This window comes from Calidris pugnax, unplaced genomic scaffold, assembly GCF_001431845.1.
Source record: "Calidris pugnax isolate Ruff unplaced genomic scaffold, ASM143184v1 scaffold63, whole genome shotgun sequence".
In the NCBI taxonomy this organism is placed as follows: Eukaryota; Metazoa; Chordata; class Aves; order Charadriiformes; family Scolopacidae; genus Calidris; species Calidris pugnax.
Genome location: NW_015090852.1, coordinates 1,081,253 through 1,107,498, shown reverse-complemented (window position 1 = coordinate 1,107,498; position 26,246 = coordinate 1,081,253). Strand labels below are relative to the sequence as shown.

Here is a 26,246-nt window from a genome sequence, read left to right as displayed (position 1 = left end):
ATGATCCTACCAAAAGGAACTCAAGAAGTTCTGGTACCAACTTCACCCTACCCCTTCTTTTCCTCAACAAGTAGATGACAAATGGAAAACTATATTAACTTCAAAATAAGAGATATGAGGATAGGAGGCCAATCTCCATAGCTTAGCTGATACACATGCTCTTAATTCATGAGCTGTTCACTTCTAGAGGGCAGAAACTTTGCTGGGCAAGAGTAGACCCATATCAATGCCTGAATGTAGCCAAAGAGACAAAGAGAACGACCTTATTCCAGTCCTACTGTGTCAGACTGCCCCTCAACACACACACAAGTACCTGTCAAGGAAGGGAACATTTCCCAGAGGCCTTGCCAGCCCAGCTTATTGCACTATGAGCATCTATTATTGTTAAAACTTGAAAAGAAAAGCTTCCTTTTCTAGATGTGATGGAAGAGAACACAAAAAAAGGCAGTTTTGGCTATGGGAAGGCTATAAAATAGAAAAGCTTCCTTTTCTAGATGTGATGGAAAAGAACATAAAAAAAAAGGCAGTTTTGGCTACGGCAAGGCTATAAAAGCTAGCTCGTGTTTTATTTTGGTATACAAAGGTCAGAACTTGAAGTTATTCACATCTGAACTAGGGCATATGAAACCAACAGATAAGAGAATCTGCCTCACCAGATCTAATAAAAAAAATATTTTTGGTGCTTTTTTCAAAAATTGAATACTTATAGTGTTAAGTACCTGATAACTGATTTTTGTAATCCTTACCTCTGAAGCGGTAGCTGCAATATTAACACTGCTTGACTGTCCGTTCAGTAGGTCCATACTGCCCACACCATTAATCTTCAGCCCTACATTTACAGCAGCAGGATCATCTCCAAGGCAACTGAATAACCATTCCTGCAAAAAGTAATCAGAAACCATTTTATTCACGTTTTAAACAGGATTCAGTGTCTAAAGTCCATAACAAAATTAAAGCACTTCCAAAACGGCTACAGCACTTCAAGGTCCAAACTTCAGACTCAAACATATATTCTAAAACTACCTACTTGAAATCAAGACAAACTGCTGATGGCTCCATTGCAATCCATTACTTACTGGCAGCACAGGCTTTCATATTCTTTCCCATACTATTTTCTATATACTGGGTATCAATATGTAAATGTACGCATTAACCCTAACATAAAGTTAGGCCTGCAACATCAGCTCACATATGATTCTTTCCCTTTGATTACCAACTTTTAAAAATACATTCCAGGTGTTAACACTACTACATAGCTTTTATAAGAGGTTATCCAATAATTTCTTATCTTACATGCCTATTCACCAGCTTGAAGTGAAAATTACATTAAAAATAATTGAAGAGCACAAGTGGAATTTACACTAATTTACACTTTCCTCCACAAATTAAATTATTATTTGGTTAAAAAAAAATCAAAACAAAAAAAACTAGACCAAGGAAACCCCACACATAACTTTTAATGCATCCTTGCAAGAATACTATTACTTTTCATTTCTACAGAGAAAAGGCTGCAAAGAAATTGAAACCTTTGGCATCCACTACAAAAACAGCACGACTACCCAATACCTAAGTGTTACAGAGAGAGTAAAACATTGGTTTGGGCTTAAATTTCATGAGATTTTAGTGCCCTCTAGCGTGAAAATAATTATACATCAGTTTTCATACGTCTACATTTATAACAAGTGTGACTGTTTCAGAAGTTGCAACTATTTATGAAATTTACTTTAGGTTTGTAGTTTAATTCAGAACTAATACACAGTCTGCAAAAAAATGGTGAAAGTGACAGGTAACTGAGTGATATCGCATGACAAAATAGCATCTTATACTTAAGACTTCTATGTATTCAAATAAACAAAATAAAGTAATCCAAAAAGCTCTATGTCCAAGTGACCTAAACCAGGTATGTCAGATAAACAAGCCTGGAAGGCAAGAAACTGCAATATTTAAATAATAAAATATCCTCAAAAAAAGCAGTAACTTTAAAATATTATTGCAGGAATGCAATACAGAAAGGAGGGCACTGAAAGAGAGCCACATTGCTAATTTCAAACACTATAACTTCTAGGATTTGGGGGTTTTAATTGTCTCCATCTGAACCACGTTAGCTGTACTTCTGCAATTCAGAAGAGTCATCCACATTCTACCCTTGTTTTGTTTATTAAGACACTGATGGGACTGTCTCATTCACAGGACAGAAGATACTACGTTTCAACATTATACTCACACCACATACTCTATAATAAAGACTGAGCTTCCTCCACTAAAAATACACTGAACTGCACTTAAGATTTTAGCTTGTATAACACTAACAGACCGTATGAAGGGAAAAAAATACCTCATCTTTTGCCTTGGAAGTGTCACTGCTGTCCTGTCCTTTCCTATATCAATTACCCTTCAGATTGTTTCATGTGGAGTACTTCCAAATGCTCAGCTCCCTAGTGCCTCCTTCCTATATAGCCTTTTCATAAACTAAACTGAAAAGCAAGGAAATAAAACTCTGATGTGTCACAATTTTCACTTAGGTAGTGACAGTACAGGACAGAGGTATCACATCTCCAAAACCAGTTTCAGGTCCTGCACATGTTCAAAATAGTACATTTGTCCCAATTTAATCATCTTATCTGCTGAAAAAAACCACTGTAATTATAAGGAAAATTGACACTTCGCACAATTTCATCACACTATATGGCCCATAATTGTATCACACAAAGCCAATTTTAAGCTAAAGGTTATGCATTTCACCCTTGTCTCACATATGCTTCAGTTCTTCCTCCTCCCCATAATAATGGAGTGTGACAAGGGCGAGAATTGCAGAAGTGTTTCTGAACAAAGACAAGTGAAAATTGAAGTTTGGGTTGTTTTTTTTTTTTTGTGGAGGGATTTGGATGGTGATACTTAGAAATGTATGTGTATCATAAAAGCCTATGGAGGTGGCAGAGCAGCCTCAGATAAACAAGAGCAAACTAACTCCCCTAAGCAACAGGGCTAAAAGCCCTCTTGTCTCATGATTAGTCTCACATAACCCATAGGCACACAGACAGGCCCTAGCCACTTCTCTTCCATCTCTATTTCCTAATGCACTATCTTAAGCCTTACCTTCGGTTCCTTGACATAACAGCTCCAGTTTGCTACCTGTTTCCTAAGCTATTAGGAGTTTCGTTTGCATCTACCCACATATTCTGAGTGACAGACAGAGACAGACACCCCTGTACTGTCTGAACACAGCACATGCTCATTCATCTAACAGCACAGGATCAATGAGCCTAGCAACTATGCAATAGACTTTCCACCTCAGAGGACTACACCTGGAATGGTGGAAAACTGATCAGAGTTTTCCTTTTCTACCCAGTTAATAACTGTGATGAGAGTTGCGAGAACTCCATCCCTTAGTCAAGTATAGTTGAAATCAGCAACCATGCTGAGAAGAGACTCACATAAAATACAAGGTGATTTTTATTATTTTTTTTTTAATAAGTAGAAAAGCACTTAGAAAAAGCCCGCATGCAAAGGAAACCAAAATTACAAAATATAACGTCTGCCAGTCAGGCTGTATCATAACAAAGCTGTCCACATAATGTTAATTTTGTACCCATTGCTGCATTACAATATTATGTTTGAATACATTTATACTTTCTCCCACTTTGTGGAGATACAGAAAGGGCCAGAATTAGTACTGAATGTTATAAACTCGCTTTTATCAACTTTCAAGTTTCAGAATTTGCAACATTTAAAATGTACTTCTGAAAGCAGCATTACAGATGAGATCACCACCCCCAAAACAATGAATATTACAGCAACAATTTCAGCCAGTGCATCGCATAAGACAAATATTGAAAAAATTCTAAGACTGGAATAATTAAATCATTTGCTTGCTACACTACCCTTCTGCTCAGCACCAAAATAAGTGGTAAACAGCAATACCAGAAAGGGATCAACAGCAGAGCTGCTCAGAGCAGCATAGTTAGATATGAGAAATGACTTGTCACCACACTGCAATAGTGAGTCACACATCAGTTTTCACTGTGTACCCCGTATATCCAATTACAAAAACTGAATTACATTCAGAAATTTGAAATTCCAGTCTGTATCTCCTCCTCTTCAATTTAATAAATGCCTCTGTGCTCAGAAACACATTAAAGGTGGAACTGAAAAGTGTTTTATGTGACACATAAAATACTTAAGCATGCATTTATAACAACCCAAAGCCTGGACACGCTATGCCATGCATACTGTACAGTAAAAAAGCAAACTAAAAATACCAGTAAAAAGATTCATCATACCCAAAGAATGAAAGTGTCTAGACTAAGCAAGGTCAAGGTCTGCTGTCTTCCATGGGTCCACGTTTTTTCTGCAAATTCACCCAAGGCTGTATTCGATGATCATTCCATTACAGGGACTGGCCTATAAACCCTAAAAATGGAAGGGAGCTGGATGAACACGAGCAAGGGAAACATACCCATGAAGCTTGGAATAATGCAGGGTGTGACTGACCACAGCTGTCGCAGCGAAGCTGACTTTATCTCAACACAAAGAGGAGCAGAGGATGGCCTTTGTTTTAGATAAACAGCTATGTCAGTTGAGCAGTGAGATCATCTGACTATATTACAGTTGAGTGAATCAACTAGTGGTGTAAATGTTTCTCCCTGAGTTCATTAAAAAAAGTAAATGTCTCCCTGAGTTAGCTAGACCAGCATGGGGGTGGGTGAGTACATGGCTCAGCCCAACACAGAGTACAAAAACTAAATAACTAACAAAGGAATTTCAAAGAGGACAATGGGCTTGAGCTGGCTTCGGTGGGTGAGTACATGGCTCAGCCCAACACAGTACAAAAACTAAATAACTAATAAAGGAATTTCAAAGAGAACAATGGGCTTGAGCTGGCTTCAACCCACACGTTCCTTCCCGGTGACTGGGGACACCTAACATCATGATGGTGGGCGTATTCTACAGACCAGTAACAGGGATCACGTTGGTACTGTGTTTGAAATGAATTTGCATTGCAATTGCTGTATTGTTGCTAAAACTATCTTCAGATAAGTAAATTTAATATTAAACATTACACCACCCATGTGTGGAATATTTAAAAAAAACCCCTGGTCAGAGAGTATTTGACTCACCTAAGCCTAAATCCCTTCCAAAGAAAAATCCAGGGATATTTTTGTCTCAGCTTGGGTCAAACACTATCCCAAAAATAACTGTATAAATACAATTTTAAAAGATGACCCTAAAATTACACTCAAAACTTCCTGCCCAGTACAGCACAAAAGCTTTGATGAAACATAGCCACAGTACAATTTTATGAATGGCTCAAGAGTCATGATGAGCAAGATCCTCTTTGTATTCATAATGTCAGTACAAAATGCCATTTGTTTTGATCACAGATCCCCGTGAAGAAAACAGAAGTGCCTTGCATGGATTAATCATCAGCTATGAATACAAAGCCACTACCAAAGAGTTTGGGGACCACAGCACTCTAAGAACCAGAAGCCCAGTTCCAGACTCAATCAACCTGAGCTCCTGATCTTGCAGAAGTTCTCACTGGTATTTTAACAAACAGTACAGGAAAAGCTATTTCTTTCTAAACAAGGAACAGAAGTGTATTGGGCTTCACTGCATCTTCACTCCCCCACGCATAGTACAGCCTAGCTAGACTCAACTATTCCACACAAGGACCTCAAGACACTTCAGTGATAGCTTGGAGCCACTGACTGAATTCTAATTCTGGATGTGACCGCTTTGACTGTTAGAAGTGTGTTTTTTCTTCCACTGCTTGGCACTTTCTAAATTAACATTGCTTCTAACCACTGAATACATGTAAAAAGTTCAGTGAAACAGAAATTCAGGTTCTTCAAGCAACTGTCACATTCTCCTGCACCAAACATGTACCCAATCAGAACCTTCTGTCTGGAAGTACTTTGTAGAATCACTTTAGTATCTTGGATACCTCACTGCCCTTTTGATCAGAACTTGCTAAATACAAAGTGGGCCAATTAATCTATAGTTTCTTCCTATACAGGGCTCTGAAATATAGAAGGTATAGAAAGAGCCTCTATTACAATTACTCATTTTGCATGCTGTTAATTCCTACTTTACACGAAGAACACCCGGAAATGTTTGTGTTGGGTTCCTGTGTGCTTCCCACCCTTAGTGGTTTGAGGTAAAATCTGATAAAAATTCACAACAATATGGCCAAAAATACTTAAAAAATGACAAGGTTAAGATGCTGTCCCTTTAATGCATTCTCCAGTTACTTTGTCCTTAATCTAACACGTGCAGTTATGAAATACTTTTGTCTGATTCTTGGGGTTTTGGGGTTTTTTAGATGAATAGAATACAGATTATACTTCCCATAAGATCACTACATAGATGTTGTGGCTCGCACACTGAGCACACCTCTCACTGGTCTGTACCAAGTTATCAGGTGGACATTCCACTGTCCAGTGGTGCTGCACGTTGCCCAATGCTCCTAACTTAAAGAGAAATGCCTGGCCACCTTCTCTTGCCCCAGAAGCCACTATTCTTTATTAATTACTTCCCATTGGAACCTCTCAAAGTACAGAGGAACTATGTACAAATAGATAAAGACAGAAACATGGCTAAAGATGGGAAGAAAGCTTGCAGTCTAAAAGGCAAAAGCAGAGATAACTGCTTGAAAAAAAAAACCCCAAACCCAAACAAAAAACCCAATGAAATGAAAAACATTAGAAAAACCTACACAACACACACCCCACCCCAACACACACAAAAGCCCCACAATTAAGCAAAGTCAGCAAGGAATAGGCAGCAGGATAAAGAATGTTCATCCAACTGTGAAAGATTTTTTCCAGTCCAACCAAATTGCACCTTCCAAACTATTTTCTTCAGTTTTACACTCAACCCACCAAAACAACAAGAAACCCCACCAACTAGGTTACTACACAAAGAATAAAGATAGTATATACACAGCATTAAAAAATAAGAACATAAGCCACTTAAACACATGCTTTAATTCAGTTTTCAGTAAGCATAATATTAACAGGTAATATAAGATATCAAAACTGATTCCATCACAGAGATGATATAAAATAAACACATGCTTTAATTCAGTTTTCAGTAACCATGATAATATTAATAGGTAATATAAGATATCAAAACTGGTTCCACCACAGAGATGATATAAACACTGAAGCAATTTAATATAATCCCATGCTCCTGCAGGAAATTTATCATTGGAGATAATCAAATCCCCCAACGTAAATTTCACGTACTATGAAATCCCCAGTCACCTAGTTTCCAAAAGGTTTATGAATGAAATATATGCAGAGAACAGCTTCCAGGTTCTCTGACGATTGTTGCAGAAGTGGAAACCAGGAGACCTCGGCTTGCTTATGCTAACAAACTGAAATCTGCACCAGGATACACTTGCCATGGTGTATACTCATCCTCACACAACTCAACCACTCAGTTATGTCACACGTTCACTCTTTCGCTAAGCATCTGTTGCACAACAGTCACAGTAGCATCAGCTGTTTAAACTCAAAGACAGATGAAATTAGAATCCACAGAATAGCAACAAACAGAACAAAAGATTGTTTTATTAGGTTTGACAATTAAGTTCTAAACACATAAAAAAAACATTTAAATATGGTCCTTAATTTAGATTTTCTTCTCTCACCCTGGAAAAGGCTTTACCTGGATGAATAACAAAGTGAAATTATTGTACTTCTTAAGCAGATACTACTCACAGAGCACTTTGATTATCAACGTGTGTGCTCACATTCTGGACAACAAAATCATCCTATTGCTGCTTTTATGCACCCCATTCTCTAAAACCAGGAAAAGGTTAAGGGAGAAGAGGGGAGGGCAAAATGAAGAGAGGGGTAACATTAAGGTAATACATAGTAACATATCTTGATAGCTAGCAACTGAGTAAGATATCTTCATGTTGCTCCAGTACCCTACAACTTGTAGCTTCTATTTCCTCAGATAAACTACAGGAAAAAAAACCGAACTCACAAATCCAGGAGAAAATCCCTCTCTAGGGCACAAGCTACTTGTTTACCAACTCCCATTGCAAAAAAAACCCAAAAAACTATTGCCTCAGCTTGTAATCAACTTGCAACAATAACAAAGAAGTTCAGCTCAAAAATGAAGGTTTTTAAAATTAATTACACACAAATAGGGAGGAGATGCTTACCATTCAAGGCCAGCTATAATCAGTGGACTGACTTAACTGGTAGATACCGTAGCACAAGGCAACAAATTTTAGTGGTAGCATTGGTACACAGCTGCAAGCCCTTCCTGGCCCTCCCACAACACAGGCATGAATCAAGCAGAAGGAAAGAATCATCACAGGCAACAAATGGAGTAAGCCAGAAATGTGAACATGTGTACATGCTATTTAAGTTTAGCCTGGGGTCGTACGAGGTTTGTTTTCTTCTAACAAAAGGTCTCTCCAGCAGAGTTTGAGCATGAAAAGACAAAATGTAGGTTCACTAAGCAAATAACTGCACTGCTCACAAACTGCTTACAAATTATCAGGTTCCCAGAGTGTCTTTCTTCAGAGATCACCCACAAGCCTCTACTCCGTTTTGTAGCTCTTTAGAAAGGACCATGCACAGAAGAACATTTTATTCCTTTGGATTTGGCTATTGTTTTACAATTGCTGTCAGAACAGACTGACCATCTGAAGTTATGATGTATGGCTTGTTTTTCCTCCCATATGCCAAAAGGGTAAGCATTAGGGAACCAAATTATTTTAGCACAGAAAGTACATTGAGTATTACAAGGTTCTGCCCTCCTCCATCTCCCTCTCCAGAATTCAAGCCTACTGATAGTTTGAGCAATGTTTTTTGAAATATCTGAAGAAAGAAATCAGGCTTGCTTAGCCAGGAACCAGAGGAGGATCCCTCCTCACCTCAAACACACAAAACAAGAGAAATCACAACCTAGAGACATTTTTGAAAGATAGGAACTACTGATATTTATTTCCAAGAATAAGAAGTAAAAAGAGGGTAAGGAAAATAAATAGGAAATAAACTAGAAGTAGATCCCTTTAATTAATTAGCCAGTCCTATAAGATGATAAGCTTTCCACAAGTAGCTTTTCCAAGCACTACGTGGCCATGCAGCAATCTGTTTTGTCTGCAAACAAGAAGAGTAGTAAAGGCTTAATGTCCTGTTGATTAACTGATGCTCAGTTTGCAAAATATTCTTGATATGGGTTAGATGTGCAGGCACGGTACCAGTGGAACTAACAAAGCAGGAATACATCCATGAACAACGTTCTGAATAGAGAAATCATGCGTAAGAATACGCAAAAGAGGAGCACGGAATGCTGCTAGCATGAACTTCAAGATCCAAATATTCGTTTCCGAGGTACTCAGATCCACAGTTTTGCTTCATTTCTCGATAATGCAAACATGTGACTAGGAAGAACTATTCTAGACTGCACATCAGCAAAAATACCACAGCACACTCACTGTGAAACTCTACTATTCTAGACTGCACATCAGCAAAAATACACATCAGCACAACACACTCACTGTGAACGTCACTAGAAGCTGCATTTTTATATTCTTTGTTTTAACTTCTTTTTTTTTAATTCAAATAAAGCTGCATTTTTATATTCTTTGTTTTAACTGTTTTTTAAATTCAATAGGCAACACTAAAAATTCCAGCAGAAGACTAGAAAAAGAAAATTATTATAACAATCTATAAACAGACCCAAATGGGTGACGTACCTTCTCTCAGAACAGAAGTAGTACTCCACAGGAAAAAGATACCCAAATGGGTGACGTACCTTCTCTCAGAAGTAGTACTCCACAGGAAAAAGACTTGGAAAAAATATTTAAATAAAATTTTTATGTGCAACTACACACTCACATGTTCTATAATAGAGATGACAACTGACAGCATGAGTTTTGTTACTGTCAACAGGCTAACAGGCAATCTGTAACCAACAGTCACTACAACTCACATGGCAAAAGCACAGAAAAACCCATGATGAAAACTGAGACTGAGGATCCAGACTCATTATTCTCTGTAAAATTACACATCAAAGACTACACATGCAAAGAAAACTCAAATATCTATGCAACTGATTGAATAAACTTCTATGGGCATTAAGTGCTAGAGTCAAAATTGCAAACAGTCAAATCAAAACGAAGATGATCAAACTATCCCAGGGATAGATTTTTAGCAACCAAGAGATGACAAAGTACCAACTGTTTCTGAGTAACAGCCTCCAAATCCACAGAATTAAAGACTGGGTACATACTGCACACTTCCTTTGTACAGTAAGACAAAAAAGATTTACATGTAGGGAAAAGAAAGCAAAACTCTCACATTGAATGCCTGACTTCCTCATTCAGGAAGAAGAAATACTGTTGAGAGAATATTTTACTGTAATTTCTTTGTGTAAAGCATTAATAGACAATGAAGATCTTTCTTGTACAAGATACACATCATCCTAGGCTGGTTTAAAATTCAGCTTTCAGGGAGATGAGTAGTCTTTATCAATAACAACTGTGATGACAACATTTCAACAGTGTTCTCTCCAATTATTCTTTTTTTTTAGCTCTATATGGAAGTTTGCACTGTTGCTATAGAAATGGTGCTAACAGGAAAAACCAATAGCATATGAATTGCCCATATTTAGTTTGATGAATGTCACGTGGAAATAAAACAGACATTTGGGAAAGAGTGCTGGGCCTTCTGCCTGTGCCAGTATCCCATGCATTTGTTTAGGAAAGCGTGTCAAGCTCAGTGCATCCAACTTCTACAAGCAAACAATACACAAACCGGTTATTTATCCATCCAAGCATCCACATATTTCCCACATTTCTAACTCTCTTTGGAAGAACCTCAGTAAATCAGGCAACTGATGAGACAGCTGGTAAAGACCCAAACTCCAATAGTTTAATATTAAATACTTTTCTTCACCCATGACCAGTCAGTAACTGCTGACCACCAAAGCACCTGCCTAAAAAAACATGGTACAGAAACTGAAGAAATACAAGTTAATTCACACAAATTGAGGACTACAACAAACCAAGTGGATGTTGTGACCTTGTTTTAAATGTTTGCGAACCACCACACAAATCCACTGAGGATTTGTCAGCTGGCCCAGCCAGATGCCAATGATCTAGCCAAAGCTCCTGAAGTTGGAGACCAAGCATAAAATGAACATTTTCATGAGGAAGCATAGTATATTTTTAAGATGTTATCAGACTTACTTTCTTGTTTTCAAAACAGAAACTTACATTACATTGCAGGGAAATCTTATCTCTTTAGATACTCAGGCAGACAGTAATTTATTTAAAAGCCTGAAATTCTGGTATACCCACCTTATTTCGTGTGCACTAACAACAACAGTTGAATCACCAGAAAAACTAAATGTGATTTCAGGTAAATGGACAGTACAAGTGAGAGCCCTGGTAGAAGTATTTCTACACCATTTATTTACATTATTGATGAAAGATCTGCTTTAAAGAAGGAATTACATAATAACTACAGAGTTTGTAGCACTTGTATAATTGATGTAGAATACAATGTTTTCCAGAAGACATCAAAAAGACACCGAGATGTAAAACAAGCATAAATTTGATAAGCACAGCTAGCAAATCACAAGAACCAGCTATGCAAAACCATTTGTAGATCTCTACTGGTAGTAAAAGCAAGCCTCAAATTCTTTTTACAAAACTGTTAAAAAAGGCAAACTGCAGGGGGAAGATAAACTATAAAGTTCTTTACAGCCCACGCGACAGCTTTCAACTAACCAGGGACCAAGGACATAAAATAAATTCTCAAATTACTTCCTAAGGAGGTAGAGCAATGCTATTCTGTTTGTAGATGCACAAGATGCTCATGTACACACAAGGCTGATTGGCCTGCATGGTTTGACAGGTACAGAAAGACCGTAGATACTTAAGCCAAGTGAGAACAGCTACACATGATGAAAGCAGGGACAAGCATTTTCTTCCAGATCTCACAGAAAGCATGGGGAACCCTGGACTTTTTATATGACTCTAAGAGCACATCAGCTGCTGACAGAATAGCAGCATTTGCTGGTCTTTTCACTATTTAGGAGTCAAGTCCAGCTCACTTACCCAAAGATTCCAATATGCCTTCGATACAATTTGGCAAGCAGGACTTTTAAAAATTACTCCAGCGCTACAAACTCAGCACTAAGTTCACAAGTGATATCCTACCCAAATTCTACTTAGATATTTGAGCTATTCAGTGGATGACTGGATAATTATTACTTAAACATATCCTTCAGCTCATGAAATGCAGCTGGGTCCATTTTTGCCAAATCAATGGATGCATGCATTAAAAATTGATTTAAGTGCAGAGACATGCAAACAGAAAACTTGGGTCCAAGACCAATGACACAGAGAGCCTGTATACAGTATAGTTTCAATAGAGATTTGGAGGAAAATGGTGTTCTGAATGTAAATCTACTGTTTTACAGCTGATAAACAGCATGATTTCATTAAGAAAGTGTTAACGGTTCATTTAACAGAAAATAAAGTTATGTTCATCTTTGTGCTAATCTTTTAACTGATTAAAAAAATAATCTAAAATGCTATAATGCAAGAAAGCCCACACTGTCAGATGGCAGGGTATCACAATTAGGGATACAAAAACCATTATTATGTGACCATTCAGTGATGTTAAATGCATCTTTAAAAAGTTCACAGACTAGCACCTTCAAAAAAAGAATAATAATTCCACTATAAACTGCTACTTCAGTTAGTACTAACAGCTGAAATCTCTAATCTTAGCATATTGTTAGAAAATGCTTTGCTTTCCTGTCTAGTATGACCAAAACCATCACAGTGTTAAAACAACGGAGTAGCGCAAATCTTGGGGGAATCACAATTAGAACAAATGCAAAGATCCTCAGATCCTAGAACACCTACCAGATAAGCTTTCCTGTTCTCTGGCAGGAAAACATGCAGGATTTCTGTCCTTTGCACAAAAGTCTTCTTCTCCACTCTTCTACAGAGAGGTGATCTTCTGGACCAGACTAATCAATAGCACTGGCTTTCTCTTAAGCAACAGAGATTAGCCATTCTGGACAAAACAATTAAAATTTATTCTTCATCTCACCTAAATGAAAATACAACACTTATTTGAGACCCTGTCATGCCCTTTATTGCTGCCTCAAGAGTTTTAGTAAAAAAGAAATTTAATGTTTCAGCCACCCTAACACACAGCTTGGCCGAGACAAGCATTTTTGCTGTCATGCAAGATTTACCTTGAACAGGAGGGAAAACATGAAAAGAGGCCATGACTAATACAGATAACTGAAAGGGTCTGAGGAGAAGTTTTTAAGTATTTGGAACAAGCAGACTAAGTTAGAATTTTCACTAAGATTTGATACTACTTCCTCATTACTGACATTAAACCATCCTTGTCCTAGAGGTTCAAGGAAACCTGTCAACATAAGTAGTAAGTGGTCAATGCACAGCAGACAGTGCGTAGCCTTGCTTGAAGCAACAAGAAAGCCCCAGTGAAGAGAAATCTGTACTGGGAAACAAACTGAGCTGGGAGAGCTGAACAGGGAACCCAGTTGCCAGCAGGATATTTTGGTGCCCTGCAGAAACAGGCTGCCAGTTGGAGAACCCTGTTGGCAGAATCACATGCTTTTAAATTCTACTCCATTTAAGCATTTTTAATGCCTGATTATTGGGAATTTAAGACAAGTCACCTCGTCACTGCAATATTGTAGCAAGGAGTGAATTTGATTCTCCGAAATGGTTTAAACTTGCAATTTCAGAGGTATTCTTTGATGACATAACAATATGTATTAAAATACTTTACACTGCAGTATTTTCAAATGGTTCTACCAATAACTGTCTTTGCCATGCCCTGAGCAACAGTGTGGACTAGATGACCCTCACAGGTGTCCCCCTCTAAAGAATTCTGATTCTCTAGTTTAAAGAAAACACAAAAGGCATTAACGATCTAATTTAAAAAGTGTGTAGGTTCAAAGAGAAAGAAGTATGTCCAAATATAGTGCTCAAGCAGAATGAAACGATACAATCTACTTCATTTCTTGCTCTCTACTTCATTTCTTGCTCTCTTGATGTGAATTTTTTTTAATCTAAAAAACATATGAAAGAGTGGATAAACATTATTACAAAAAAACCCCTTGAGATCTGTTTGAATCTCCCCTTATTTCCTTCTAGCAAGATTTGATGAAACTTGGCTTCAAGCCTCCAACAAAAACATTCTACTTCATAGTAAGTACAAAGAAGATCCTGAAAAATAGTCACAGAAAGCTATTTTGAAATGCATCGCTTCAAGCAATCAACTTGTGGCATGGGTATGTTCTCCTAGCTAGGAAAGGCAGCACTGCCATGAATACTCAGATAGCCCAAACAAAGATGTTATTCATGTGGCCTCTCCCCTCCAACATTAACAGGCAGCAGAGGTAGATCACAGCCCATTTCGTCCTTCCTGAAAAAGCAACAGAGAAAAGCAAGACTGCCAAACAAACATTCAGAGGTTAAGAAAGCCCATGGACCCCAGAATGAGAAATGAAGTGTACTGGCAATAGAAGGCCATAATCCAGGAACAGGAAAGAAAAGCTGCGACCTCTCATGTTGTGAAATAGAGTCCAATAAGCAACTAACACCAAATCAACTGTGTATCACAGAGGGGCAGAAGCAAAGAGACACCTGTTTTTCCTAGCCCTACTAGGTCTTTGACAGAAGGTTTCATTGTGTTTTGATACCTGGTGATACTGCCACACTTCATGGTGTCATCACCATGAGAGATTCAACTGATACTGCCCATGGAGGATCTTGAAAATCTGACCTATAATAATCTGGTAAAATAACACAAGGATAATTTTTTTTCCTACACTTAAATAAATATATTTTAACTAAATAAAAGCAGATCTTTCGGTGTTGTCTCAAAGCCAAGATCATCCACATTTGTGAATAATTTTGGGGGGTTTTGTTTTGTTTCTGAGATCATCCACATTTGTGAATAATTTTGGGGATTTTTGTTTTGTTTCATTTTTTTAAAAAACAAAAAACCAAAATCAACACACCAATTAGTAATTTGTTTCCCCATTCTGTACTACCAGGAAGTGAGTTGCCTCTTACCTGCTATAAGAATGGCCAAAAAAAGACAATACCTTGGCTGCACTCTGGAAATACTTTAATTTTTTAGTTAGTTTCACATTCAGCTTGCCAAGTTGAGGAGGTTCATTTTGGTCCTGAATGTTATTTAAACATAAATGAGAGCCAGCCATGTCACAAACTGAGTATCAGTATCTTACGGTTGAAACACCACTGTAGTCACAAAATGGTTAATGTGCTTTTGGCAGATGGTATACTTTTGAACAGCTTTATCATGTAAAAGCTAAGATATTTTAATGAGCTACACAAACTTATCTTCCACTACCTCCAAGACAGAGAAAAACAATCTCAGCAAAACCAGCAAATGCAGCTACCAATTTAAATGCAATATTCATATAGTGATTTACAGGATCTTTCCAATCTTAAGAATCTATTTTTTTTCCACGAGCAGGGCAGGATTTCCCAGCTGAGTTGCATGTGGCTAAATACTGTAAATCTGACAAAGCTATCAAATAGCAGGCAATGGGGCTGCTCTACCACAGAGATTGCCGCATAAACCAGGTCCCTCACTGAGGAATGAAGCAAACTCAACATCAACTCACTCTGGAACCCAACTGCATGCTCAACCCAGCTATTGCACTATTTGCAAATGGCATTTCCAGCCTAGGCAAAACCCCTTTTTATCTTCCAAGATGTGTTTTCTGATTATGAGAATTGTTACATTAAAAAAAAAAAAAAGTCTTCTGCATTAGCGAAGATGCCAATGATAAAAAAAAAAAAAGTCTTCTGCATTAGCGAAGCTGCCAATTCCAAAAGATTGCAATTTTCTTCCTGTAAGCAAAGCACTTCTACCAACATTAGGATAATCATAAATACAGAAAAAGCCACAAAGAAAGCCACTAGATCAGCTAGTCTAATGATAAGATCATAGAAACACGCCCTATTGCCCTAGGGGAAAAAAGATATCCAATTCCATTAATGACCTGGAATGTAATAGGGAAAGATGACACCAGAGAAAGAGACCAGCAACAAAAACTTCAGTTGATGAAGCCCATCACTTCTCCTCATCTTCCATCCCTCACTCCAACAAGTAAAATCAAGAAGATATCCATGACATTCAGTACCAGTCCACACAGAAATCTGACACCCAAAAGCAACACAGCACATCCCAAGACAGCAAGGGAAGTCTGTCTTTTTCCTGTTCCCTGGAGAAATCTCACTTCTGTCTATTTCCTTTAACTCCATTACTGCCTGATTCTGTTATCCACTTAAGACTATCACTTCATAGAAAGAGGAGAATAAGTAGTATGTGAAACCATGGGTTTTTTTTCTAGAGTCATGAAAATAAGAGCTAACTTTAAAAAAAAAATATAGGTACTGCTGAAGTAATTTCTTAAATCTCTCAACTTTTCTACAATATACCTTTGTTTACAAATAAATATGGATTTAACAAAAGTTTTGTGGGCACAATAGCTTAGCAAGACATCTTTCATGTTAGCTACTTGCATTATTTATCAAACAAGCTTCCCTATTTAGCAATATGACAACATAAGCTAACTAGATTTCTATGCCTAACTTAGCATAACACATATGACACACTTCTCAATTGTATTACTACATAGATCTGCACAACAGATTTTGTATTTTCCTAAGCTATCCTTTATAATGGGGTTTTTTTTGGCCTTAACAGTACCTTTTCAATTAATGTCTTTATTGTCTTATTACCAAGCTATAAAATTCAGATAAAGAATTATTCCGCAACAAAACTGTGTCAGCCGCAAATCATTAGTGCACACACCTTTGTTACAGTAAGTCTGAATTAGTTTAAAAATTTATAAGCACTTTGCATATATTCACTTTGGACTTAAAACAAGCACATGCTGTAAGTGTACAACTCTGCTTCCAGACCCGTGGGCATTCCAGTTTCCTCCCATAAGCTAATCAAATTGAACAGGGAAGGCACACAGTTTCACAAGGGAGAAAAAAAAAAAAGATTTTTACTACATTTTTCTAGATGCCCTGGCATAATGTCACCTTAAATACTTTAAAACTTTCCATTGTACATACAAAAAATAATTTGGGATCATGTAAAAACAAATACACAGATGCTTCTTTTCCTTCTCCTAGTCATACAACATCCATAACCAAAAAGAGAAGAAACTAAAGCAGTTCCGATTACTCATCTCCAATAGAATTTTTAGATTTATCTCTTTAACAAACTGAAGTCCCTGAATGCTAGCATATACACACATGTATGAATACTTCTTTTAAGAGAAGTTAAATTATCTTATCTGAAACATGAACCAGGTCCTAATGAAGAAGCCTTTCTACCACTAAGATAGCTTCAGAAGAGAGCCAAGACTGAGTTTTCAGAAATACTAAACACAAGTCACAGCATGAAATATAGTTTGAGTTGTCATCACACAGACCCTACCCACATTAAAAAAAAAAGTAAGCGAGTTAATTAGGTACAACAGCATGCCATTACATGCAGACATTGAGGAAGCCCTATCTGCAAGCACGTCCTACAGCTCCCTATCTGCCCATGAATAGCTGCTGTTCTTCAAAGGTAAAGAAATGCTGTACCTCAAAAGCAGTTTTTCCACTTCTTTAATATCACTTTAATATGCCTTCAGTTTCATAAAACATTGTATATCTGGCACCCACCTCGAGTGAAAACAGTATCAAGCTTGCCTTTTTATTTGATCTCCTGACTACAATTTGGTTAACGTCATTTTCTTCTCCAAAGTCCTTTAGAAGTATTCTGGGTGAACACTTTAATAGATATTGCCAGTAGAGCTGAACAACTTCCACAAACAAAATAACTTCCTGCCAGCACACCTAGATCTACACATGGGTATATAAAAAAAAACTAACCACAACAAAAGAATCACAGTGTCGTACTGTGATTGCATTTGGTACTGCTACCTTTGGTACATTTGTAATGAAGACCTTGTCCAATATAACATAATACATACTTATTTAAAGTGCCATTAAAAATTACCTATTACCATGACTGGAAATGCCATAAACTAGACACTAGACTGGATCAGAAAGAAAGTTATTGTCCATTAGTAATCAATTTTAGTAAGGCATATCAGTAAGAATACCAGAATCTATAACCAAAGAGTTATCTGGCAAAATCTGTTCAAAATAAAACTGAAATAGACCCAGACTGGTAGGAAAAAACCACCAAAAGTGGATTATAAGAAATTATGTATCATCAACAGGGCTGGGTGGTTAGCCAAGCACTTTTCAAATAGGAAGCAGCAAAAATACTTCTACTACAGAGGGACACTTGCTGTTACCATATAAATAAAATGGAAAACGGTTTCATTAGAAACTGCACACTTGACACCACCCATGCACGGCATACTAAAAAGTAATAATAATGCAGTCTTATACCTAAGTAATATTTATCCTCATCATATTTTAAGGCAGACCTGCAAGGCCCAGGTTTTATGTGCCCTAACAAGCATCTCAAGTTTCAGGCTGCTCACTCTCCACCACATCCATGGTTCTCAGAGGCACAGGGCTGCTGTGCAGCTAAGAAGAAACCCTGCTAAGCCCTTCAGTAATTTTGTATTCTGTGCTCCAGAAGATACTTGAAGATTCTCTCAACTGAACGGAAGGACTGATTTCAATAGATTCTACTCTTTTTATACAGTACTCCTTTCCAAAATGCCTGTTCGTATTTTTCCATAAAAGTTTGATCAGTAAGAATATCACAATTATTTAAAGGTACTTACCAGGCAAGCCTGACAACTAACACCCAAACAAAATGGCCAGTCTAAAAGTAGGTGACTATTATTCTAAAAATAAATGACATAGCTGCCACCACTCAGGTACACTTACCAACAAAGCACATGGGAAAACTGGCTGGTAATCAAAGACAAGGCTGTTGGCAGAGTGGTCTGGACTTGCTAGCAACGGCAGCACAGTTCAGATGCCCTTTAACCACCCAGAGAAAGTTAATTATGTGACAGAGTAGGAGAGGAAATAGAATGGTCATGAGTCACCCACTTAACCATATGCTTTATCAATACACCTCATGATATTAGAGTTACTAATTAATGATAGCACAAAACAGTGATGCATTAATGGGAGAGAGACTAGCCCAAATCTCTGGGCCAGTTTTTCTTCTATCGATTTAGCACTTCAAACAATTTACGTGCATTTTGAGATCCAAAACGTGCTTTCTAACACTTCCCACAAGTAAGGTAATTGCATGTGCTTTTGGAATCCCCAAAATACTTTACAGGCTTCTAGATTGGTTTTGCTTGATCAGACAAATGGCTATATTACCAAATTTCCAGTAACACCATCATCATTCCCAACTCTACCAGCGTATTGTAAAATATGCAATAACTGTCAAGGATAGTTCTACACAAAAGCAATTATCAGAAATGTCACAAGGATCCTATAATGCCTCAAATATTTCTGCATGAAATCTGAAACTAAGACCTTTTTCCCAAGTTCCCAGACTTGCAAACCCAGCTAGAAGTTCAAGATAGAGTTGAGCTTATGCTCCAGTACCAGAAATCAGCACACCACAAGCTCAGCTATAATAAAAGGGCCAACTGATCCACTTAATTGATTTCAGCTGGTTTATGGGAACTCTGATTTTATACTTGCCAGTCATCTCCACCACTAATTGCTTTTTTTCATTCCTTTCTCTGCCATGACATCAGTGCAAGATTTTGTATGTCTGAAGAATAAACTGTTTGGGGAAACTGTCAAATTTAAAAACAAGGCAAGGAAAAAAAATAAAAAGCAGCTTAATTTCTTAGCTGAGTAAGTTCCCTGATGCAGTTCACCCCACTGGTATTTCTGCCAAAACAGCGAGAGAAATGAGCAACCAATAAATAAGTTGACCCATTGCATGTGGGGTCAAAATCTAATTCAATTAGAAACCAGTTTAAATTTGTTACAACTGTGGATGACCCCAACTTTACCAAGAAAGTAACAGAATTTAAGAGCAATTAGAAGATTAAACTAACAACTTGGCAATAACACAAGTGGTCTAGAAACACAGTATTTTAAAGAGTTCACAAGTTTGAGTTTCACATGGAACTAACAAGACAGGACTCCACCTGTGCTTACTTGCCTTTTCAATAACAGATTCACACATGAAGCTTTTAAAGAAAAACTTAGCAAATTGAGACTTTCAGCTTTTCACCTGAGGTTTCTGCCTGCCTATACATTAATCTGTAAAGTTTGTATCACAGCAGAAAATGTGCTTTGTACTGGTTCTCTTTATTCATTTATTGGTCCTACTCCAGTCACTCTGTGACATTACGCCACTTATTCTAAATCTAAATGAAAATATAATACTATAGTTTAGACAATTATCCCAAACCCTGGACACCTAAATAATGTGCAATCCAATTTACAAACTGCATTAAGATCACTTTTTCAGGTTCTCTGCCAGTTTTATCTAGCCATTATTATCTAAAAAATACACCTTCAGCTTTTAAAAAAGATCAATATTCTTCTTCCCCAGCATGATCAATCTGAGCTTGTCTCAATGAGGAGAACAAATTCCATAGTCACAAAGCTATCCCTTAATGAATAATGAGGGAGTCACAAATCAAACAGCTTTTAATGCCACACTACAACAACAGTCAGAGAGCCGATAGCCAGTCCTAGGTCACTTCAGACTTAATTGATTGCTGCCAATATCACATCTCCATTAAAGAGAAAAAGTGGTAACACATACATCCCAAAGCATCAGCACCACTGACTCCTACTGAGATGGCTCCAAACCCAGCAAAACCTTCTGCACCACATTTTACCTCCAAATGGCTTTAAAATGGAGTTCCAGCATGAAAGCCAGCACACCTCAAACTTCGCCTCTGCAACCCCCATTAGGTATTTCTTATCTGCCACTCAGAGTGGTTCAGCCCTCAGAGAGCAGTACAAGTGAAGAGGAATTACTACAGGTAATTCCAAGCTCCAAGGAATTACTGAATTGGGCCAACCACTTTTCAGCAGAGGACCCCACAGCAAGCCTAAGGATCAGTTTCCCTCTCTGGCATTTCTGCTTATCCCCAGGGAATGCTCTTCTCTCTTCCTTAACTGGCTCAGGCTCTCCACCAGTTCCATCTCATTACTTGCACTAGGAACTGCTATAACAATCTAAAACCAATGGGAGGAGGGGCAGAGACCACTTCCGGCCAAATTCTAGTCAGCTCTAATCAGGTTAGGAGGTCTCAATCTTCAAGTCAAAGATTTTTTAAAAATTGTTTTACTGCTTCAATACGATTGCTAAGAACAACAACTAATAAACTCAAGTCACCAGAGGGCACTAACACTCCTACCTAATGGCAAATGCACTCCTTCAATTAGGAAGGCTGATAATTACATCCACATCATCATGTATATTTTATCTGGATTGAACTTCAGCCAGCTTGTTCTAATCCATGTTCAAATCTCAACTACATGCTGATGAGGCACTGAGCTACACTAACTGTTGTGGTCACACTTGCAATATATGGGGGAGACTGTAAGTCTCCCCAGATAGACCAGAGAAAATAGGGCAGACATACGCCTCTCCCAGTTCACTTGCAATCTAAAGCTTACACTGCCTACAAAATCTATTCGTATGTACACATATAAAGAAAATTCTGAAACAGGCAGAAAGAATAGGTCACAAGTCTGACACTTCAAAGAAACAGAGTAAATAACTATTCTTAAGAGTTTGCACCAAGGTGAATCCTATCATAGGGGACTATAAGCAGTATCTGCCTCCACGAGGAAAAAAGGCGGGGTGGTTGTGGTGTGTGCACTTCCATTTAACCATCAAACAGCAACAGATTCATTGCTCTCTCAAATTTGGCATCAAATCAACTGCCATGTTACATGCTTAATCTTTAACAAAGGAGGCTGCTCTTTACCACTGAGAAATAAGCAGGGTTTTAAACCACAAATATGATGCATACGAGGGGCTGACGAGCATTTCTTGATGTTCTGACCGAGCAGCTCTGGAGCCTGAGAGTGACAGGCAGAGAGGTGCACTGCAACACACACCAAAATTTTCCAGGATGGGAAACCTTGACAACTTGATGCATCTGACACAGTCACAAAGCCAAAACACAGCCTGACTAGTGCAGCCCTACAGAAACGGGCAAAGCTTCTGGGACCTACAAGATACACAGCTTCTTTTTCTCCCGTGCAGTTCTACCTAAACTGTCATTCTTGTAGCTGGGATGGAAGACAACAGGAAAAGGAAAAGGGAATCCTATTCTTACTTACAGAAAGGCACACAATAAGCATGAAGGCAGTCAATTCTCTCCACTGAAGTTACAGCCATGGAAAAAGTTACCCTGACGATAAAGCTGGGATAACAAGGATTCTGAGAGCATTCTCAAGGCACCTCTGTGAGTTCAAGGAGGACACCATTTGTGCCATTTGACAGTCTACAACCCACCTGGAAGCCTGTAGGGAGTTTTGAAAAGACCAGCTGTGAGCATACTCCAGAGCAGCACACCTCAGAACAGTGAGCCCAAGACAGTAAACACTAACCTTTTATGCATGTAATGAACATTATATTTTAAAATACTTAGTAAAGGCCCACTAGATTTCCCAGTATTTCATTTTCCTATACTATAAGTTTCAGTGGATGGGTCAGTTTTTCTAGACAAACTGTCCTCATAAACTGACAGGAAATAGCATCCCTCTTCCTCAACCAACAAGCAGGTTCAACAACCATCATTTGTACCATGCTAAGCTCAAATCTTCAGAAGGTACCATGCTGCTGATTACAACCTCTCCTTTTTTCTCCCCCTACCTTCTGTGTTTTACACAGCTCCTTCTGACTGCACAAAGCTGCTGTCACTAGCTTAGCCCAGTGACCGGACTGCCACTGCAGCAGCAAGAGTTGCAAGCCCCTTTATCTAACACCCCTCAATATCCAATTTCAGATGTCCTCTTTCTGCTCAGCAGAATACTGGGAGGTACCAGCTTGCCCACAAGGATTCCAGTGCCATTTTCCCTGGATTCCTTACCAGGACTTTAAGGATCTTTGTAAAGGAAAAAGAGTCGCAGTCACACATCCACACATTCTAGGTGAATAAGCATACACAGCATCTCCTTAAAACACCCAACTGTAACACAAAGACTCTCTTGCTTTAGCAGTTTTTTAAGGTGATTAGTTCATAAATAGACAAAACATGAAGCACACAAAGCTTCTGTTCATGCAATAAATACTACACACGCATGAATATTAAAATATTATTCTAATGCAGCAGTTCCAGATATCTAAATGTAAAGGTTATTAACATAAATGTTTACTCATTACTTTGAAAAAGCATTTTTAAGTATCTTTTCTAAACCAACACTCAGATCAGAAATACACCATGCCTTTGATGTCTTACACTTCAACAAAACACAACCAATTACACTCCCCGCCCTTAAAGGAAGTTTTCAACTCAGCTGCATTTATTGAATGAAAGGAGGAGCCCAAATGACTCAGCTCCAAGCAAATATAAAGGAAAAGATTAATTCCTAATCTCAGTGAAAAAATAAAAAATAGAGGAAGCAACTGTTTAAGATGGAGGTGTGTCCTTATCAATTCAAACGTTTTAATATTCAAAGACATGTCAAGTAGAACATTAGCATATAAAGACTTAATTAGCTTTCTGAAGTCTTAAACACATTTATTACAAATATAGCCAATTTAAAAATAAAAATTTACACAAGTAACTGAAGTTAAAGAGTTAGCCCTGTAACTTCATACTTGTTCACTGGTGAGAAGCAGCATCAAGATCAATAAAAACATCTAAATACCGGGATTTTCAATCTACTCAGTCACCAGCAAGATGTACGTGTGGAAGGGAAAAGATCTATCCTGCACAAATGCAGGTTTCAGAGGAAAAAACAAAACAAAACAAAACAAAAAAACCTGATAGTAAACACGATAGCCTCATAAAGAGGGTTTAGGGTTTTTCCCCCCCTCCCTTGGACTGAGGAATCAAACATTGCTTACCAAAATCTAGCAAAATAAGTTACAAGTTAGACTATTTCACAAGGGGGCAAGGGACTCCAAACGACTGCTGTACATCTTCGATGTATATTTGCAAGTGACTGCTTGCCCCTCATCTCAGCCGTGCCACAACAGCATTTCAGTGCAGAACACATCTCCAGCTTTTGGGGGAGGAATATTTAATTTCAGACTAGCAGGGGTGCTTCTTTACATACAGTTCAAACTCTAAAGACAGATGTCACCAGAGGGCACTCTTTCAATTCAAGTGACCCAGCTTTACCAAACTTCCGAGCAAGACTGCAGACAGCCCACATGCAGGGATGCGCAGAAGCTGTACAAAGCAGTAATAGTTTTGCTTCTGCAAGAGATTTCTCTTTAAAAAAAAAAAATAAACACAAATAACAAAACCAACAAAAATAAGTGACATTTCATTATTTATCCCAGAAACGTGAAATATTTTTCAGAGTAACCAAAGGCACTGCTAGTAAAGATCACAGGCAATTACCAACTTCTATACTATGGTGCTTGATGGTACCAAATCACTGAAGCAGTTTTAGCATCTGTGTGGATCATATCAATTTACAGAAGCAGGGCTGAAAGCAGAACAGCTCATGTAGATGTGCCTATGGGAAGTCCTCTGGCTACATTACCACACATACTAAATCTTACAATAATACATGAAAAAATACGTCTATGTTGTCAAAAGAAAGCTCTGGGAAATAATATATTTTTCTACTTCTCACTGTTCTGTATTTGATGCTGGTTTAAGAGGGCCAAAAATTGAACCATTTGATGAAAATAATACAAAAACAACAACAGTGTCAGTAGTTTTCAATCTTTGGTCCATGTATTATTTCTAATAGCTTGCTGAGACCTAATAAATATTAAAAATAACGACTGGCGAGTCAAAGTTCATTGAACAAAAATGCGCACAACCACTAAAAACCACACTACGTCCACATATCAAAAAAGGCTGCAAACCACTGGGATGTAAATGGAAAGTTAAGCCCATTTTGCTTTGAAACAAAATACCACCACGATACTACTAAAAATCAAGTGACCTACAGAGGCAGACAGTGACAAGGAAAAAAAAAAAAAAGAAAATAATCATTAGGCATCCTATGACACTTCCCAGCCTTGAGATAAACTCAAAAACCGTAAGTCTACAGAACATTTGATCTCCTGCTTATCCATTTGAAAAGAAATTGCCCCTGTCTCTTCGAGCTACCTGTGACAGCAAAGCCCCTTAGTTTAGCATAGGCACAGAAGGGTGGCAGGGAATAAGACCTTTGCAAAGGCACCTTTTGTCAGCACAAAGGTGCCTCAAACAGATAAACACATCCACGGAATTTCAACAGGCCGGTAACTACTATTAAACACACAGGGACAAGTTACTCCAAACTACTACCTATCATCACCGCTCATCTTGGTTTAAAATACGGCCGCATAATTGCTTCTCCAGAATCTGCTGCCAGAAAAGAAACGTGCCAAACACGCCTCACGTCACATAAACAACATCTATTTGTCCACCCTCTAAACCCTGTCTACCGCAAGGAAACACAGGGCTGGTGCTCTGGACTTACCCCGGTTTATATAAAAGAAACGCTATACCGAGCTGATGCCCTGGATACCCCTCCCAGCCCCACCCGGGGTCGCGCTGCCCTACCCCTCCTGTCGCCGTTACTCAACGGGGAAGGTGCCCCCCGCCCCGGTGAAGGGCTGACCGGATAGCGGTATCTCCCGGCGACAGCCACCGCGCCGCCTCCCTCCACCCCGGCCTCCCTCAGGCCCCGCCGCGGCGCAGAGCCCGCTGACCCACGCGGGAACGCGGCTCTCTCCATCCATCCCCGCACACGCAAACAACCTCCTCGGCCCGGCCGGCGGCTTACTCCCCCCAAACCCCGCCCCGAGCTTAGACAGGGGGCAACTTCCCCGCGTCCCTCCACCATCCAGGCCGCAACCTGCTCTCCGGCACCTCTGGCAGGTAGCGGAGGTAGGGAGTGGTGGTGTTAACGACTGGAGGCCTCGCTCCACAGCCACGCATCCCTCCATCTTGCGGCAAGACCCCGGGGGAAAGGGAGGGAGGGGAACCCGGGCACCGCCGTCGCCCTACACACACACACACACAATTCCACACACACACACGCACCCCGCGGACGCTGACGGGGGAGAGGGCGCTGCCGAGCC

At 38.7% G+C, this 26,246-nt stretch overlaps 1 protein-coding gene across 8 annotated transcripts in view; it reads right to left on the bottom strand.

The window, feature by feature from the left end:
• The window catches only part of RALGPS2 (Ral GEF with PH domain and SH3 binding motif 2), a 164,375-nt gene that overhangs the window by 111,409 nt on the left and 26,720 nt on the right, over positions 1-26,246 (bottom strand). For 4 of the 8 annotated variants that reach the window (XM_014943455.1, XM_014943461.1, XM_014943460.1 and 1 more), the window contains exons 2-3: positions 4,281-4,410; positions 747-878 (exon numbers count right to left, since the gene is read on the bottom strand). In XM_014943455.1, coding sequence (XP_014798941.1) covers positions 747-803 — 57 coding nt within the window. In that variant the 5' untranslated portion in view covers positions 804-878; positions 4,281-4,410. Of the gene's footprint in view, positions 1-746; positions 879-4,280; positions 4,411-12,904; positions 13,018-26,246 lie in introns of those variants that run through there. The other 4 variants (XM_014943459.1, XM_014943457.1, XM_014943458.1 and 1 more) reach the window with 2 other exon arrangements.